Source organism: Enhydra lutris, unplaced genomic scaffold (genome assembly GCF_002288905.1).
Source record: "Enhydra lutris kenyoni isolate GAN:26980312 unplaced genomic scaffold, ASM228890v2 scaffoldscaffold9, whole genome shotgun sequence".
NCBI lineage: Eukaryota > Metazoa > Chordata > Mammalia > Carnivora > Mustelidae > Enhydra > Enhydra lutris.
Window position 1 is genome coordinate 3,341,564 of NW_019154093.1, and position 19,760 is coordinate 3,361,323.

General features: G+C 41.6%; 1 protein-coding gene across 3 annotated transcripts in view; it reads left to right on the top strand.

The window, feature by feature from the left end:
• The window catches only part of LOC111143162 (zinc finger CCHC-type containing 17), a 56,666-nt gene that overhangs the window by 32,644 nt on the left and 4,262 nt on the right, over nt 1–19,760 (top strand). For 2 of the 3 annotated variants that reach the window (XM_022496672.1, XM_022496673.1), the window contains 2 exons: nt 4,562–4,662; nt 6,418–6,563. The exons of the other annotated variant lie outside the window; for it this stretch is intronic. In XM_022496672.1, the coding sequence (XP_022352380.1) occupies nt 4,562–4,662; nt 6,418–6,563 (247 nt within the window). The remainder of the gene's footprint in view (nt 1–4,561; nt 4,663–6,417; nt 6,564–19,760) is intronic. 3 annotated transcript variants of the gene reach the window in all.

Consider the following 19,760-nt stretch of genomic DNA (forward strand, 5'->3'; position numbering starts at 1 on the left):
GCTGAACAGATTAATCTCTCCTTGTACCCCATTCTCTGATCTCACCCTGTTTTGGTTAGTGGCTTAGTGCTGTCTCCAGCCTCCCACATTTCCATCAGTATCTAACTTTCATTTTCCATCAGTATCTAACTATCTTACATTTCATCTCCCGAGTCCGAGAGTGTTAAAGGGAATCTGTAAATGGAAAGGGGGAAAGGCAGTTTCCAGGTAGGTTTAGCCAGCATAGCATAGTCTTTTAGAAGAGTGTGGTTCACTACTATAATTATCACCACATATAATTATTATATGTCTCCTTCTGCTGCTAGACTGTAAGCTTCTTGAGAAAGACTGTATTCTGCCTTTTTGATACACTCATCATTGGCACTGGTGCTTGCCACTTAATAGTTGAACAAAAGAAAGGTTAATTCAGTTGTGTGCCTTGCTTGGAGGGACTGGAGGAGGAAACTTGTTACTATGTAGCTGCAAAGTAGCCACGCCTAAACCAGCATGGCAGTGAGCACAGAAAAGGGAGGAAGGCAAGTGATTCATTTGTTGAGTATTGGATAGGAGTTATGATTTGGCTTGTCATATGTTAGAACCCCCAGAATATTGGAATTGATTATAATGAGGGTTTGTTTAAGCTATGACTCATAGCCACTTGAAACTCAGCTCCACAGATAAGGATATCTGAATGCCATGGAGTTTGTGACTTGTTCAACTTACGTCCCCAAGATCCTTCCCTGGTTTTTAATTAATTTATTTATTTAAAAGGATTTTATTTATTTATTTGAGGGAAGGAGAGAGTGAATGCACAAAGGGGAGGGAGAAGCAGACTTCCTGCTGAGCAGGGAGCCCAACATGAGACTCGATCCCAAGACTGAGACCATAACCCAAGCTGAAGGCAGACACTTAATGGATTAGCCACCCAGGCATCCCTTCTCTACCCTTTTATTTAAAAATTATTTTATTGTGGTGAGAACACCTAACATGAGATCTACCCTCTTAACAAATTTTTAACTGTACAGTATAGTATTGTTGACTAGGTACAATGTTTATAGCAGAGCTCTAAAATTTACTTCTTATTTAACTGGAACTTTATGCCTGTTGATAAGTAACTCCCATTTCCCTCTGTACCCTCGCTCCCCCACCTTGGTTTTTCTAACTCAAGCTTTATTCTTTGAAATGACCCTCTCCCATGACCATACCAGAGTGTTGACCCTTGTCTTTTAAATAAGATTATGCTAGGGCAAAACCTGGGAATTGGAGCAGACATTTTCTTTTTCTTTTTCTTTTCTTTTTTTTTGTTTTTAGATTTTTTATTTATTTATTTGACAGAGATCACTAGTAGTCAGAGAGGTGTGGGGGGAAGCAAGCTCCCTGCTGAGCAGAGAGCCCGATGCGGGGCTCCATCCTGGGACCCTGAGATCAAGACCTGAGCCAAAGGCAGAGGCTTTAACTTCTGAGCCACCCAGGCGCCCTGCTTGAGCAGACTTTTTCAAAACTTAAATCATATGCTTGTTTACACTGTCCCACTGGATAGCCACTAAGTTACATATGGTTACATATGGTTATTTAAATGTAAATGAAAATTAAATAAAATTTAATCCAATTCTTCAGTTACACTAACCACATTTTAAGTGCTCAATAGCCACAGATCAAAATATTAGTCAACGGTACAGACATAAATTTATAGAACTTGTCCATCATGGCATTCTGTTGGACATTGGTATGCTAGATGGAATGTGTACTGTCCAGATACAGAAAAAAATAAGACATAGACTTTGTTTTTTTAAAGATATATTTACTTATTTGAGAGAGAGAGCCTGAACACAGGGAGGGGCAGAGGGAGAGGAACAACGAGAATCTCAGTCAGACTCAGTGCTGAGCTTAGAGCCCAGCATGAGGCTTGATCCCATCACCCCGGGATTGTGACCTGAGCCAAAATCAAGAGTCAGATGCTTAGCCAACTGGGCCACCCAGGCACCCCAAACATAGTCTTTTTTTTTTTTTTTAAGATTTTATTTATTTATTTAACAGACAGGGATCACAAGTAGGCAGAGAGGCAGGAAGAGAGAGAGGAGGAAGCAGGCTCCCTGCCAAGCAGAGAGCCCAATGCAGGGCTCGATCCCAGGACCCTGGGATCATGACCTGAGCTGAAGGCAGAGGCTTAACCCACTGAACCACCCAAGTACCCCAGACATAGTCTTTATCTTTGATGGTATCTTTCATGGTACAGAGGGTAAGCCAAAATATAAGCAAATCTAACAAAACGACCAGATGTTGTGGGAACACAAAAGAGTAATTAACCCTGCCTCTGGTGGTAGGGAACATTTTAGCAAACATGCGGTATGTTAGCTGAACTGAATAAGGACCAGGACGGAATATGGCGTATCTTGGTCTTTCTGTTTCCTCTCTAGAACCAGTGTATCCCATGAAACTATTAGCTAAAATGCATCAGGTGGGTAGTTTTGTTCTGTTCTGATGCTGTCATCCTGTGTTTCTCTGGGTAATGCAGCTTTTTTGGCAAAATATTTCTGGTTTTGCTGGACTCTATAGACTTGGTGAATAGTTGGAAAAGCTTAGGTGAAGTCAAAGTTCAAAGTTAAAGAGGTTCCGGTAAGGAAAAATATTTGGAGGCAAGAGCACAGAATTTTTAAAAAAATTTATTTCTTTGAGAGAGAGAGAAAGAGAGCATGAGTGGAGGGAGGGGCAGAGGCAGAGAGAATATCAAGCAGAATCCCTTTTGAGTGCAGAGCTCGATGCCGGGCTTGATCCCATGACCCCAAGATCGAGACTTGAGCTGAAACCAAGAGTTGGATGCTCAATCAGGTGCCCCAAGAGCATAGAGATTTCAACAAACATTTTAAAGTTTTACTTTATTTTTAAAAAGATTTTTATTAATTTGTTTGGCAGAAAGAGAGAGAGGGAGAGTGCACAAACAGGGAGAGTAGCAGGCAAAGGGAGAACCAGGCTCCATGCTGAGCAGGGAGCCCATGTGGGACCGGTCCCAGGACTCTGGGATCATGATCTGAGCCGAAGGCAGACACTTAACAACTGAGCCCCCTAGGCATCCCTCAGCAAACATTTATTGATGCTGTTGCTTGCCAAGCTTTGGGCTAAGGTGTGGGGAAACAAACATAAGTAAGATACTGCAGAAAGGGCTCACAATCTAGAGAAGAAACATTAATGTATCAGGCAATAAAGGGCTAGGACTTTATTTAGGCAATATGTGCTAGGACTGCAGTGTGTATAGACTACAGTTTGAGTTTGAAAAAAAGAGTGATCCAGAGTGACATTCTTCTGTCAAACATTTCTGAGTACCTACTCTGTGTGGGTACCATGTGTTATGGTAAAGGTCAAAGAGAGACATCTGGGGTGTTTAGGATCTGCTGCTGGCAGGAGTGTAATTGGTAAACATTATAGAAAACTGGCTGGCAGGGCTTGCTACCTCTGATGCCTACAACCCAGTATAGTGTTCCCCTCCTACCAGGAACGAGGCATTTCCCAACAGAAATGCGTATCTATATCTGTCACCGAAAGATGTGCTAGAAAGTTCATAGAAGAAGTACTGATCATAGTAGAAGCTACTCAGGTACCCATCAACAGCAGAATACTTTATGGCAATGAGAATCAGTTATCTACAACTGCACATGGCAATATGGATGGATCTCACAAATGAGTGAAAGAAGCCAGACACAGAAGGGTCCATACTGTATGATTCCACTTACACAATTTGCAAAAATCAATACAATTAATCTATGCTGTTAGAAACCAGCATAATGATTACCCTTGGAGGGGCCTTGGAGGTGCTGGCAATGTTCTGTTTCCTTATCGGAGTGAGGGTTTCCTGGGTATGTTCAAATTGTGAAAACCAATCAAGCTGTATGCTTATAAACACTTTGTGCCTATATTATACTTTAGTAATAAACGTAGAATTTTTAAGAAATGATAGAGGAATGTGAACTAAGAGATGAATTCTGGCTGAGGTCCTCAGGAGATGACTTGATAGGAGGAGAGGTGGTGACTAAGCTGAGCTTTGAAATGTTTGGGGGTGGTGAGGTGGGAGGAAAGAGGGGAAGCAGCATTTTGGAGAGAGGGAACTATGAGCAAGGGCATTGAACCATCTGGAGAAGGTCAACTAGTCCTTTTTGGCTAGCAAATCTCATGCAAGTAAAGTTGGGGCTGGAGAAGCAGGTTAGAGACAGACCATGGAAGGCCTCAAGTACCACAGTAAGGAATTTAAGCTTGATGGTCTAGGAAGTCTTTGAAGGTTTTTTAAACCCAGGGTTGACTGTGTCAGGGTTACTGGGGGCTTAGCGAGGTAATTATATCTTCATCCTCTGTGCATTGGTGAGCTGAAGGCATGTCATTCATAATTATTAATTCAGAGCCTGTCCTGAATGAAAAAAAAATACCTGTTTCATGTTGTTGCTTTCCCCGCTTGTCTCCCCATGCAGGACGCTTTTCCTTCTTCTCCCTTCTACCTGCCAAGGACAGAAAAACCTAGCGTACAGCATTACCTTCTAGTATCTCTGGCCCCATCTCTTAAGAGGGCCAATAGTCAGTATCCTTTTCGTTATAGGCAAGAAGAGAGGCGGCGGCGGTCCTTCCAGGATTACACTGGGCAGAAGATCACCCTTGAGGCTGTCCTGAACACCACCTGCAAGAAGTGTGGCTGTAAAGGTAAGGTGAAGCCTCTGCCGGGCCAGTCCTTCCTCCTTGTGATGGATCTTTACTAGGTGGGGAAGGTCGCCTGGTTTGGGTATGGCTCACCCTGCTTTTTAGTCAGTGATGGCCTCACCTGCTCGTGCTGTTAATCCTCCTAGATTCTTACCAGAGTTCATGCCCTTTCTGTGTCCTCTTCTGAATGCTGGCCATGCCGGATATTCTGCTGACAACCCCACCCCCACCTGTGGTTGATGCCCTGTGTGGGCAAGATCCCCATGTACTGCAACCAAAGGGGGGAGAGTGTTGGATTATGGTTAGCACTGTAAATTTTTATCTCCAAGGACCATTACTATTCTGCAGCAAAAATGAAGTGATTTGGAAATATATTGCTCAAGGATTCAAGTCAGACCCTTTCTTGCTCTTCCTTGTTTCTTTAACTTCAGACTTCTGAATACAATCTCCTTTTAGTACTAAAGAACACAGGCTAGCTGCTCGCTCAGGTTTCTTCTGGTCTTACTCAGGTGATCGAGAGCACTCTCAGTCTGACTTTCCTTGTCAGACCTATCATGAGAGGAATTGCCAGCGTCTCATTTTCAGAGTGACCTCAATTTGTCACCCCTTCTTCCTTGCCTTCTATTTACCTTGCTCTCTTGATTTTTCTACAATAGTTGGTAGCGGATTTGTGCCCTGATTGGTGTGGGAGTTAAGCCCCTACTTACCATTAATGTAGAGGGAGGAAGGAAAAAAGAAAAATGGAAAGAATACCTCCTCAGGGGAATTGTGTAAACATTCCAGATATTTGAAAAACTATGCTGTATTACCCTTCCAGGCACCATCTAGCTTCTGGATCCAGAGTTGCAAAGCAGTTTACGCATAGCTTTTTGATGATCTCATGGGATCATCTGTGCCCCTGAAATAGGGTCTACACAGGCTTGGATAAAATCAGCTCTGTAGTAGCTGTTAAACAGCCGCTTGATAGCACTGAAGGTTCAGGGAGGGTGGGTACTCTTACCTTCAGCTTACGTCCAACCAGGTGTGACATGAGGCAGAGAAGAATAATGAGAGATGGAATTTGGCTTAGTTAGCAAAGGTCAGGCCCTAGGTGGTTGGTTTCGGTGCAGCAGGAACAGCATAGAGCAGGGAGGCATGAGACCTGGAGTAAGTTTGAGCTCTGCTGCTCTTTTTGTGACCTTGAGCTACTTCTCTACTCCAGGTCTTTATATCTGCACATGCAGTGCTGGATTTGATGATCTCTAAGGCCCTTGCCAAACCTGACAGTCTGAGTGTTGAGTGCCCCAGGTGACTGCCTGTCTCTCAATGTGTTAGCTTGGATGTGAATGCCACCTTCCTGCCAGCTGCCTAAGAGCTCTCTTCCTGTAGGGCTTGGCCTGCCACTCGGCTCCCTCTGCTAAGCATTCTGCTCTCTGGAGCAGCCTTTCAATGTCAGGAATAAGTTCCAAGCAGATCTTTAAAAATTACTAAGCCCCATTGCTAATGGGAGGCAGCACAAGCCTGCTTCCTCTGCCATTTCCAAAGCAGTGCCAGTGTCTCCCACAGCTCTAGGACCAGCTGCTGGTCTGACTCTGGTTGAGTGGGCAATGCCATCTTGAGGTGACAGAAAATCTGCTCAGAATCCAGCAGCTGCTCTGAATGAACTCAGTAATACTTCTTCAACTAACCAGCCCCTTTTAGGAGCCTCTGGGGAGGCTCCACCTGCCAAGAGGAGAGGCTGCTTCTCCCTTCCCTACCTTTTCTACCTCTCTTCTGCAGGCCACTTCGCAAAGGATTGTTTCATGCAACCAGGAGGGACCAAATATTCTCTGATACCTGATGAGGAAGAGGAGAAGGAAGAGGCAAAGTCAGCAGAGTTTGAGAAGCCTGACCCCACAAGGAATTCTTCTAGAAAAAGAAAGAAGGTGAGTGCTGTGTTGCTTTTATTTATCATATTTTTTAGGGTTTTAAAATAAAAATATACTAAAAAAATAGAATAAAAATGTACTTTTTGCAGAGATTTTAGAAGTCCTGAAAAACATAAAGAATATTAGGATCTCCTGTGATCTTTCCATCCAAAGAGAATTACAGTATATTTGGTACATTCCAGTCTTTTTGCTTGGTAATGATGATAGATAGCTACATCTACATTTAAACACAAAATTATGGTTGTACTAGGTCTAGTTTATATTATACTTTTTTCATTATACATATCAAAATAATTTACCAATATTTTTAACTGTTCAAAAACTTAATTTAAGAACAACATATAATATTCTACCCTATGGCTGTATGATGGTTTATTTAATAATTTTTCTATTGTTGGATATTTTTATTACTTCCACCTGAAGTCTTTGGCCATATCTCTTACTGTTTTCTTTGGATAAATGCCTAAGTAAGATTACTGAGTTAGGGCTTTAAGGCTCTTGATACATTTTATCAAATTGTCTTTCCAGAAAGTACTTCTCTGTGCCCAGTGGTGGATAAGAGTGCCTGTCTCACAGAGTTCTGTCTCCTGTATACTGATTACAGCAGAACAGTTCATAAAACAGACATTATTATGGTGCTGAAAAAGACAGGGCATTTGTTGCATGCCACCCAGAGAGGGAACGGAAAAAAAACTGCTGTAGTTTGGTCAGGAAATAGTTGTTCTCATATTGTGTATTATCTTTCTAATTGTATCCAGCTATTGGGTTTTTGTTTCATTTTGTTTTTTTAAAAGCTTCAGCAATTTTTTGTTGAGTGGTCTTTTTGTTCCAAGTAGTGCAACCCTAGGAATAAAAAAACTATGATCAGGTCCTTGTCCTCAATGGGCATTCCCTACAAATTAAGCGTTACTTCATTTTATAGGGGAGGAAAAGGCCCTTTATACCATTGTAAGAACTAGCTAAGTATTTGAATAGTAGTTTCTTGATCTGTATATTCTCTCCCTGGTAATCACATCCCTCGTAAGACTTTAACTGCCTTGATGGCTCCCACATTCCTAACTAGTATCCCACAGGTACCTCAGACTTTGGCTTAGAGTCCCTCAGACCCAGGTTTGAGGCCCTCTGTGTTATAGACCACCTGTGTAACTTTGGGCCCTCCTTAATTTTCAAAGGAGGATTGTTGTGGTCTTTGATGACAGTGTTCCTTGTGAGGGCATGCCCAGCTCCCCAAGATACATAGAAAACACTGACAAGTTAAGTGCTTAATGAATGTTGGCTGTCATGACTACCATTCTGTCTTCTTCAGCCCCCCCCCCATGCACACACACCCACCCACTATAAAAACAACACCATCCTTCTATCTTGTATTACTTGTTTCTATCCTTCTATCTTGTATTACTTATTTTAAGGACAGTAATAACCTGCCAGAAGGAAACCAGCATGTCATTTGTTTTCCTCTCCTTTCCATCCCATATCTATTCAGTCACTGAGTCCTGTTAGTGGCGCCATCTAAGTATTCTTTTCTTCTCCTTCCCATTCCTTCTACCGCGTGCTGCACTCTCTCCTGTCTCTCACTCACAGACTATTGAACTAGCCGAGGGACATTTCATTTGCCTTTCACCTCTTAGTTCCAAGTTCCCAGGAGTTGGGTCTAGGCATCTGATTTTTTTTTTTTTAAAGCATCTTTATCTCACTGCTTGGTTCTCTTCATTATTATGATTTTTTTGCTCTCTGCTTTAACTCTGAGTGTTGGGGTGCTCCAAGGCTGTCTTGTTACTCCCTTCTGTTCTCTGACCACCTCCTCTCTGGGTAATCTCATCCTGTCCTATGGTTTTGATTACTACTTACATGGTAATAATACCCAGATTAAGTATTTGTATCATTATTTTTATCCAAATCTGTAATTCCATCCCTGACTTTCTTTGGCACTTCAGATTTAGAACTCCATCTGCCTACTTGACATCTTCATCTAATTGTCAAGTTTGTATCAGGTTTAACACACCCCACAGCTCTTTAATTTTTCTATCCAAAGCTGCTCCTTCCACATTTTGCCCTCAGTGAATAGATCACTATTCTCTGAGTTGCTCAAGCCAAAATCTATAGGCTTTGCATTTGGTGTTACTGTTGTTTTCTTTAAATTGTGGTAAAATATCCATAACATAAATTTTACCATCTTAACCACTTAAAAATTTTCTAAGTTTTATTTATTTAAGTAATCTCTACAACCAACATGGGGCTCAAACTCAAGGCCCCAGGATCAAGAGTCATGTGCTCTTCCAACAAAGCCAGCCAGGTGCCCCCCCATCTTCTTACTCTTCCTTTTCTTTTCTTTTTTTTTCTTTTCTTTTCTTCCTCTCACAGAGAGAGAGAGATCACAAATAGGCAGAGAGGCAGGCAGAGAGAGAGAAGGAAGCAGGCTCCCCGCTGAGCAGAGAGCCCGATGCGATGCGGGACTCAATCCCAGGACCCTGAGATCATGACCTGAGCTGAAGGCAGAGGCTTAACCCACTGAGCCACCCAGGTGCCCACCCATTCTTATTTTTAAAGATTTATTTATTTTATTTTAGAGAGAGAGCATGTGCACATGTGTGCATGTGTGGGAGGGGCAGAGGAAGAAAAATCTCAAGCAGACTCCCTGCTGGACTAGTAGCTCTATGCAGGGGCTTGATCTCACCACCCTGCAATCGTGACCTGAGCTAAAATCGAGTCAATACTTAACCGACTGAGCCACCCAGGCATCCACCATCTTAACCATTTTTTTAAAAAGATAGATAGATAGATCGATCGATCGATCGATCTATCTATCTATCTTAGAGGGGCTAAGAGAGAGAGAATCGCAGCCCAGAGCCCCACATGGGGCTTAATCTCAGGACTCTGAGATCACGACCTGAACGGAAACCGAGAGTTGGCTCTCAACTGACTGTACCACCCAGGCACCCATAACTTTTTTACGTGTGCAGTTCTTTGGCATTACGTAATTCACATTGTTGTGCGGTCATAGCCATCGTCCACCTCCAGAACTCTTCGTTTTGCAAAACTGAAACTCTGCCCATTAAACACTGACTCCTCATTCTTTCTCCCTGGCACCTGGGAACCACCATTCTACCATCAAGTGAGAAAAGGAGGTGAACATGAAAAAGAACACAGGCCTTTATTTGGGATCTCAGAATTGCAATTAGTAGATCACAGATTTGTGTCACTCATTTATGGAAAGCCAAGGTTTTTTCTAAGAGAGAAGGAAAGATGTAATTACACGATGTAGCTGAAGAAGAGAACAGACCCTTCTAGTTTGGTGCTGACCAGCTGAGCCACTTCTCATGCCTGTCTTCTTGATTATTTTATCAGTGCTATCAAGTGGAACTGTCATTGGTATGTAATAATTACCTTCCCTGTCCTCATGTGATCAAATACCAGTTGGTCTGTTAGAGTGTTATGAGCAGCTGCTTATACAGCAATTGCTGCTTCTGTCCCCATTCAAGAGTCCATCAATTTGGAAAGGAACATAGAGCTTCAAAATGGAGTCTCTTACGTCCAGAAATTTTAGACAATTCCACATGACTTTCTGTCTATGATTTAGACTACCTAGGTATCTCCTATAAGTGGAATAACACAGTATTTGTCTTCTTCTTTTTTTAAGATTTTACTTATTTGTCAGAGAGGTAGAGCACAAGCAGGGGGAGCAGCAGGCAGAGAGAGAAGCAGGCTCCCCACTGAGCAAGGAGCCGGACCCTGGGATCATGACCCAAGCTGAAGGCAGACACTTAACCAGCTGAGCTACCAGGCATCCCAGTATTTGTTTTTTATGAAAGGCTTATTTGACTTAGTAAACTATCCTGAGGATATATAGCATGGGTCATTTTCCTTCCCTTTTAAGACTAAATAGTATTTCATTATGTGTACACACTACAGTTTGCTTATCCATTCATTTGTTGTTGGCCGTTGGGTTGCTCCCACCTTTTGGCTATTGTGAATAATGTTGCTATGAACATAGTTGTGTCAAATATTTCTTCAAGACCTGCTTTCAGTTCCTTTGGGTATATACCGGGAATAGGAGTTTCAGGATTATGTGGTAATTCTGTTCTGACTTAATTTTTTTTTCTTTTTTTGAGGAACCGCTGCACTGTGTTTCATAGTGACTGATTCATTCCTACCAGTAGTGCACAGGATTCCATTAGGGAGTAGTGTTTGCTAATTGTCATTTAGGTAAAAGTAGGTGATGGTGTTGTTCAGTTGTTCAGTTCTATGTCTTTCTCATTTTAAAAAAAATTTCCAAGAGAGCGTAGTTAAGATACCCAGTCACACCATGTCTTCCTATATAAAACCCTTCAGTGATTTTCCACAGCACTTAAAAGAAAATCCAAACTGCCTCCTGTGAAAACAAACTGTCTTAGCCTACCAGCTGCTGCTTTTAGTAGGCAGTAAATTATATTTAGCCAAAGCATTGTTTTTTTTTAAATATATTTATTTTTATAGTTACCTTCCATTTAAAGCATGGGATTCAGGCTTTCTATTTAGAGTTGTTGTTATAAAGTTTCCCTTTTAGTAAAGCATTTTTATTTTTTCTTAAAGTGGAAATAAATCAAATTTTAAGAACAATTTTAAGGGGTGGGGTGCCTGGGTGGCTCAGTGGGTTAAAGCCTCTGCTTTCAGTTCAGATCACCATCTCAGGGTCCTGGGATCGAGCCCCACATCGGGCTCTCTGCTCAGCAGGGAGACTGCTTCCCTTCCTCTCTCTCTGCCTGCCTCTCTGCCTACTTGTGATCTCTCTCTCTGTCAAATTTAAAAAAAAAAAAAAATTTAAGGGGTACCTGGGTGGCTTGGTCAGTTAAGCGTCCAACTCTTGATTTCAGCTCAGGTCGTTGTCTCAGGGTTGTGGGATTGAGCCATGAGTTGGGCTCCTCACTCAGTAGAGATCGAGATTCTCTCTCTCCTACCTCTCCACCCCCACCCCCACGCGTGGTCTCTTTTTCTCTCTCTTCCTCAAAACAAATTCATAAATCTTAAAAAAAAATTTTTTTAAGTAAAAAATTAGCAGTTTGTAAACACATGGGGTAAAAACTGTGGCAATGGGGCGCCTGGGTGTCTTAGTGGGTTAAAGCCTCTGCCTTTGGCTCAGGTCATGATCCCAGGGTCCTGGGATTGAGCCCCATATTGGGCTCTCTGCTCAGCAGGGAGCCTGCTTCCTCCACTCTCTCTCTCTCTCTGCCTGCCTGTCTGCCTACTTGTGATCTCTGTCTAATAAATAAATAAAATCTTTAAAAAAATTTTTTAAAAACTGTGGCAATATTATAGGAATGGCACTTGGAAAACACTGATTTTGAGCAGTGGGGATATTATTTTAGTTTGGTACTATTCTCCTGTGAACCAAAGAAATAGAAATTTATAAACCCTACCTACTTCAGGCACTGCCTACCAGAGGCAAACCTTCAGCATTGCCAGACTTAGCTCAGCTCCCTCACAGAGGCAACAGCCCCAGACCCGTACTGCTGGCAGGATTGCTTCTTTTTGAACACAGGACTTAAACATACCTTTATTTTTCATGCTAGTGTTTCTAGGGCCTTTTTCATAGAGGTCTGAGGACTCATTTAAAGAGGGAAAATAGACGTTTCCATTATTTATAACCTCATTATTGAAATGTACAACAAAAGAGGAAACCCATAACCTCCCTACTTTACCGGGGTCTGTACTGTTGGGGCACGTTTTTTTTTACCAACTGTTTTCAGATGCATATTTTACCTAGATACGGTAAAGATGTATATACCGTTTTGTTTCCTCCCTTTTTACCTTGTCATGAGCATCTTTCCATGTTTGCCACACAGTCTTGTAGTGCTCATTTGCAGTGTGATCTAGTATCACGTCCGGTGGATGTGGTGGGATTAGGGGAGGCAGTGGAGAGTGGCACTTCAGAACCCGGGCTGTGAGACACATTGCCTGTGTTCTGCTCTCAGCCACCTCCTCACTGTGGAACTTAGTGTAATTACTAACTTCTCTGAATCTGTTTCCCTGTTTGTAAAGTGGGAGTAATAAGCATCTACTTCGTAAGGTTGTTAGGATGAGGTGATGCATGTGAAACTCTGAGCACCGTGGTGGGATACAGCACCGCCTGGCACGTGTCAGCTACGATGGCTGGTGCTTAAAAATGGGCTTTGTGATCAGAGACTGGGTAAATAGACACTAGATTCAAGTAGTTCATTATATATTCTAGATACCAATCCTTAATTAGATGTGTGACTTCCTGCAAATGTTTTCTTCCATTCTGTGAATTGTCTTACTCTGTTGATAGTGTCCTGTTTTTATTCCAGATTTACATTTTTATTTTTAATTTTATTTTTAGATTTTATTTTTTATTCGTGAGAGACTGAGAGAGGCAGAGGGAGAGGCAGGCTCCCTGCTGAGCAGGGAGCCCAATGTGGGACTCGATCCCAGGACCCTAGAATCATGACCTGAGCCAAAGGCAGACACTTAACCATCTGAGCCACTCAACTGCCCCCAGATTTACATTTTTAAAAAACACACCTAAAACTTACCATATTAGCCACTTTTAAGTGTATGGCTTTTCACGGTGGTGTGAAGTACATTCTTGTAATCATGTGTGTGTGTGTGTGTGTGTGTTTTAAGATTTTATTTATTTGACAGAGATCACAGGTAGGCAGAGGGGCAGGCAGAGAGAGAGAGAGGAAGGGAAGCAGGCTCCCTGCTGAGCAGAGGGCCCAATGTGGAGCTCCATCCCAGGGCCCGACCCGAAGGCAGAGGCTTTAACCCACTGAGCCACCTAGGCATCCCTGTAATCGTGTGTTTTGATGCACAAAAATTTTAATCTTGTTTAAGTCCAACTTACCAACTTTTTCCTTTTGTTTCCCATAATTTTGGTGTCATACTCAAGAAACCATTGTTAAATCCTGTCATGAAGCTTCCCCCCTCTGTTTTCCTCTAAGAGTTTTATAGTTTTAACTTCTGTACTTAGGTCTTTGACCCATTTTAAGGTTTTTTTTCGTATATGGTGTGACTCCAACTTTTTTTTTTTTTTGGGCATGTGGATCTTTCCAGTTTTCCCAGCACCAGTTTTTCAAAAGAACTGTCCTTTCCATACTGACTGGTTTTAGCATCATTGTTAAAAATCATTTAACCATATATGTAAGGTTTTAGTTCTGGCTGACTACTCTATTCCATTGGTCTGCTCATCTCTCTGTATGCTCTGCCACACTATTTTGATTACTCTAACTTTGTAGGAAGTTTTGGAATTGGGAAAGGTCAGTCCCCTAACTTTGTTCTTCTTTTTCAAGATTATTTTGACTGTTTGTGGCCCCTTGAGATTCCAGATGAAGTTTAGGATGGATTTTTTGATTTTTACAAAAAATATTATTGGGATTTTGATAGGGTTGCATCAGATCTGTAGATTGCTTTGTGTGGTATTGGGATATTAACCATATTAAGTCTCCCAGTCCACGAACGTGGATATTTTTCTATTTATTTGCCTTATCCTTAATTTCTTTCAGCAGCGTTTTGCAGTGTTCTGTGTACAAGTCTTTTTGCCCCCTTGGTTAAGTTGATTCTTTTTTAATGCAATTGCCACTGAATTGTTCTCTTTATTTCCTATTTGGATTGCGCATTGTTAATGTATAGAAAGAAATATATACATACACACACACACAAATATATGTATACATACACATGTATATGTATATACACATATATACACATATATTTGCATATATGTGTATATATATAGTTAATGTATAGAAATGCAACTGATTTTGGGGTGTTGATTTTGTATCCTGCAACTTTGCTGAATTCACTTAGCAGTTCTAACAGTTGTTTTATGGAATCTTTAGGATTTTCTGCATTTAAGATCATGTCCGCAAACAGGTGATTTGACTTTTTAATAGAGCTGGGTATTTAACAGCTATTCTGTTTATATGTTTCAAGGATTGTTCTTTCTCTTTCAGCCTTTTAGTTAGTAAAAAATATATGTCAGATTCCTAAAGCAGTTCTGTGGATATTTCACTTCTGTGGGTCTTTGGTTAAGTTGGTTTGCACTGCTTAAAACATATGGTACAATAAGTTATTGCTTTGTTTCTAAAGCTGCTTTGAAATATGTATTTCATTTCACCAAAATAATTATTAAGATCTGCTAGGTATGAGGCTCTTATATGAGCTGCTTAGTCAACCTGTTATCTTATCCCCCATCACTCTTCACTTAGTAGAGGAATGGTCTGATGAATCATGGCAGTAATAATCATCATACTTTATTATTTATTAATTATTATTATTTTCTAAAGTGCCTTTGTGTATTTGAACTTCTAACTCATGAGTTGTCTTTGATTAAAAAGTGATCTAGGGAGTTGAAATGTTTAAAAGTTCCCCCTTGATCCTCTCTGCCCCACGTTTCTACCAGGGTTTCATCTAGCATCATTGTCTTTTCACCTCATTGTTAATCCCTTTATGATCTTTGATGCCTTGTATTTGTTTAGTGCTGATGGTTTGTAAAATATCTTCATGTTTTTTATTTTGTTTTATCCTTATATACTCCAATGAAGTAGCCAGACTAGGGGTTACTGTTCCATTTTACATATTAGGAAAATGGAGAGGAATGTCTCACCCGAAGCTACACAACTACCAGAGATAGAGTCAAAATAAGAACCCAGACCTTCAGATTGCTAGCCCTCTGTTCTTTTTTTCTCTACTGCGCGTCAGCCATTAGCTCACAGTGCCCTAGTTATTTACTCAACAGATGTGTATTGAGTGCTTCAGCATGTCTGTTGTGCACTGGTAGGTGCTTGACTTATCAGGACTCACAAGGTCAGTTTTACTCTGTCGCCAGCTACTCTTAGCGACCATTTGATATTATCTGTTGATCTATTTCTTTTTTTCCCCTATGGTTCTATTTCTGTTCACAACAATAAATCAAGATTCTAGGCCTCCTATCTGTTTCCTTTTACCCTCTAAATCTTTTTTTTTTTTTTTTTTTAATAATTTTTGAAACTTCCTTAAGTAATCTCTAAGACCAATGTTGGGCTCAAACTCATGACTCTGAGATCAAGAGGTGCATGCTCCTCTGACTGAGCCAGACAGGGACCCCTACCCTTTAAATCTTTGACTTCAATAGGAGATTGACTTTCCTTACCAGAGGAAACTCCTACTGGAAATGGATGTTTTCAGTTTGTGAGATTTGTAGATTCAGATTGGCAGATTCAGACACCCGTTCCAGCACTGGTTGGCTCTGGGAACCACATGTGGAACTGAGTAGGTTCATCTGAAAGGAAATGCCTTCAGCAGTCCATGTTGCCAAATAAATTAATGGGTAGCAAGCGTGCCCAGTGTGTGGAAGCCTGTGTGATGGGCAAGTCCCATGAATTAAAGGTTGTATACAACACCTACGCTCAAGCAACTAAAAGCATAAGTAGAAAGATGAGCACCCAGGGCGTTTCTGGGGGCAGAGGACAGACACCCACTCCAAGGGTTTTATTGGATCACATAGAAATCCAGCAACAGGAAATCAAGTGTGGTTGGGCCACTCAGAACTGGAACCAGAAAGTCAGAAATGAGCTATTGAGTTCTCACCTCTGCTTCTTTACTAGACTGCTTCATTGTCCCACTTTTTTTTTGCAGTCTGGTGAAGAGAATATCAAGGTAAAGGAGAAGGTACTAGGCATGTTGGGAAACCAGGAAATGGCCCCAGATAAAGAAAGGATGTCACCTGTTCCACATAATGCCTAGCACTGCATTGCCAGCTACCTTTGAATAGGCAGCGTCCACAAGCTCTTGCCATCTGTAGCTCCTTAGTTCCTTCACTCAGTGAGATCTGCCCTCAGTTGGGAGAGTAACAGAGACTGAATCCTGTTGCTGCTGGAAGGTAATAATGAAGGGAACAGGGGTAGGAGCATGGGGTCCTTGTAGCCCTGAGGCCCCCACCTTTTTAAATCAAACATACACGTAGTGAATGCACATGTTGTCCACATACTGAGTATGCATTGGTTTGGTCCTATATACCCATTCAGTACCATGACAATTTTTGTCCAAGTGTCTGAAAATTGTAAGTCATTTTTGGGGGCATAATTAGAACAAGAGGAAACTATGTATTGAAAATGGAAATGGGCTATGAAGTGGTTGGCAAAACAGAAATAGAGGTTTTTGTAGTGAAGCCCTGGATGATCTTTCCATGAATCTATGGCCTATACTTTGCTGGCTTCTTTCTTTCACTTATCATATGCCATCATGGATTTTTCTGAATTGGTGCTGTATAAGAAAGCATGTGCACTGAGGATCAGGCTGCCTACAGTTACAGTGAAATTTAGCCATACTTGATCCAGAATGTAATTTTCTTCTTATGTTGCTACTGTATTTACTCTCTGCTCTACTATATATAAAAGAACAGATCAAGGGTTGTCATCCCTTGGCTGCAGTACTGGATTTTTCCCCTTTTCCAGAGAACTTCTTCAGGCCTATTTGAGATAGAGAGGTTGCCAATCCTGGACCCATTCTGATAGGACACAAGGTTGTCCAGGGTGGTCTGCTCAAAAGCCTTACATGATTCCCATTCTATGGAATAAAGTCTGAGTTCCTTGAAGATTCTTCACAATCCCAGCACTGTCTCTGACCAGTTCCTTCCCACACACAACTGTTCTTTAACCTCCTTTGTTAAAAGTGTCTATGTGCCAAACTCTGTTCTAGTCACTGCAGGTACAGTAGTGAACAAAACAGGTAGAGTCCCTACCTTCATGGCACTTACACTCTAACAGGGGTTACAATGAACTGGTAAACAAATATAAAATAAGACTAATATGCCAAGTAGTGGTAAGTGTTATGGAGAAAAATTAATTTGATGATGAAAGATAGGGAGTGCTGGAATGGGGGTAGTAGGGAGAGGCTACTCACAATCGTAGATAGAGTGGTGAGGGCAGTCCTTTCTCAGAGTGTCATTGAGTGGATGTTTGAAGAAAGAGAAGAAGCAAGCTCCTCTGATAAGTGGAAAGAGAGTGTTTCACCAAGGGTAGTAGCCAGATGTTCGGAATGAGCTTGGTATCTTTCAGTAACAGTAAGGAGGTCGGAGTAGGTGGAGTGAAGCGAGGGAGAGGAGAGGAAGTTAGGGGAAACTGGATCATGGAGGGCCTTCTAGGAGAATACGAGGATTGCAGCTGTCCTGTTAGAGGGAAATAGATGTCGTTAGAAGTCTGACCAGGGGGACGATGTGATCTGGCTTCCCTTTTAGGAGAATTAGTCTGGCTTCTGTGTGGAAACTGGGCAGTCAGAAGGCAAGCTGGAAGCAGCAGGCTAGTTGGTAGACAATATTAATAATTTCAGTAAGAGATGGTGGTGCTGGAGGTAGTGAGGAGTCAGCAAAGCTGACAGAATTTGTTGAGGGATTGGATGTAAGGTAGGAAAGAGAATAGTTGAGGATAACCCCACAAAGTTTTTGGACTGAGTAACTGGAAGATTTGCATTGAGAGGAGAAGGGATGCAGAAGTAGGTAGGGGCGTGGGGAGCATTTGGGCTTTAGTTTGAGGTGCTAACTATGAAGACCGGAGGGAAGCGGAGGTGGGAGGGGGTAGAGGGCCTGTCATATCCACGTGCACCTACCCAGGGGAGGCAGCTGGGTGTGTAGTTTGGAGTTCAGAGGAGAGGCCCACGTAAGAGATACAAATTTAGGAGTCAGTACATACAGATGGTATTTAAGTAAATATCTGAGGTCACCTGGAGAGTAAATACAGGGAGAGGGCAGGGCTTTGAGGACTTGAGCCCCAGCGTGTCCCAACTTTTAGAGTTAGGACTCCAACTGGAGGTGGGGACAGACTAGCAAAGGAAACTGAAACGGAACTGCCTGGGAAGTTAGCAGAGAAGTAAGAAAATGTGGTGGAAGTTAGGGAGGAGTGTGTTCTGAGGCAGATGGACTGTCAAGGTACCACTGATTAATCAAGTAAATGAGAACCACGGATTTGGCCCTGTGGAGGTCATTGGTAACTTGGACAAGAACCGTTTCAGTAGTGATGGGGTGACAGTGTGGTTAAGGTTGTTCAGGAGGTTTTTTTCAATGGGAACTATTACCGCATATTTGTTTATTGGGGGGGATGAGTCGGTGAAGGAGGGGGAGATGATACGGGAGAGAGGGGACGATCCTCAGATCCAGGGCTTTGTATACAAGAGAAGGGATGGATCTGGTGTATAGTAAATAGCTACACAGGATGTGGTTTGTCGCTTGTCGCTCATTGAAAGATATTTCAAGCATTTGCCTCTTTCTGTCTTCCATCTAGCTGGAAGGCCCCCACTTCCTTCTTCCATCAACACTACCACCACCATTCCACCAGCCAAGACCATATTCATGCTTCAGAAGCATGACACCTGCATATCTTCCATGAAACCAACCTCAGATTCCTCAGACATGATGGCTTTTTCCCTTGTGTTTCAATGGCATGGTTTTTATACTTTTCTTACGTTACTGTCATGAACTCCCTAGTATCTTAATTAGTTTTTATCTTAGATTAGATAATATGTTTCTTGAAAGCTCATTATCCTTGATTTCTGACCTCACTCAACTATTTTAAGAGAGATTAATTAACAGATATTCCTGGCTCTTAAAAGGTACTCAATAAGTATTTGTTGAATGAATGTACTATATAGTTATAAGGAGTTATTCTTTCCCTGGTTTGATGAGGTTGGCTCAGGTTTGGAGGAAAGGGGCCAGGCTCTACTACTCAGTGGGTTAGTAGGTACTCTGAATTATATTAAAAATTGGCGTGTTCTCCTTATCTCCTAAGCAACACTGTATGCAACTCGTGCTGTCCAAAGTGCTTTGTAGGTAGTAAAATTAAATACATATTTGTGAGTTGATTGATAAGCCTTTTTCTTCTGGTCTTATCTTTTCCAAGCTCTGGTAAACTAACTGCTGAATTACAGGTAAATTCTATCCAGGAATTGCACTCTATCTTACTTCCCAGAAGTTTACCCAGGTGAACTTCTCAGTTTGAGAATCAATCATTTCTCAAGAGTAATTCTTTTTTTTTTTTAATTATTTTTATTAACATATAATGTATTATTTGCCCCAGGGGTACAGGTCTGTGAATCGTCAGGTTTACACACTTCACAGCACTCATCATAGCACATACCCTCCCCAATGTACGTATTAGGAGTAATTCTTAAGAACAGATAAAGAATAAATGCTTGCTTGGTTGATTTTGGGCCAAAATCAGAGCCTTTTGG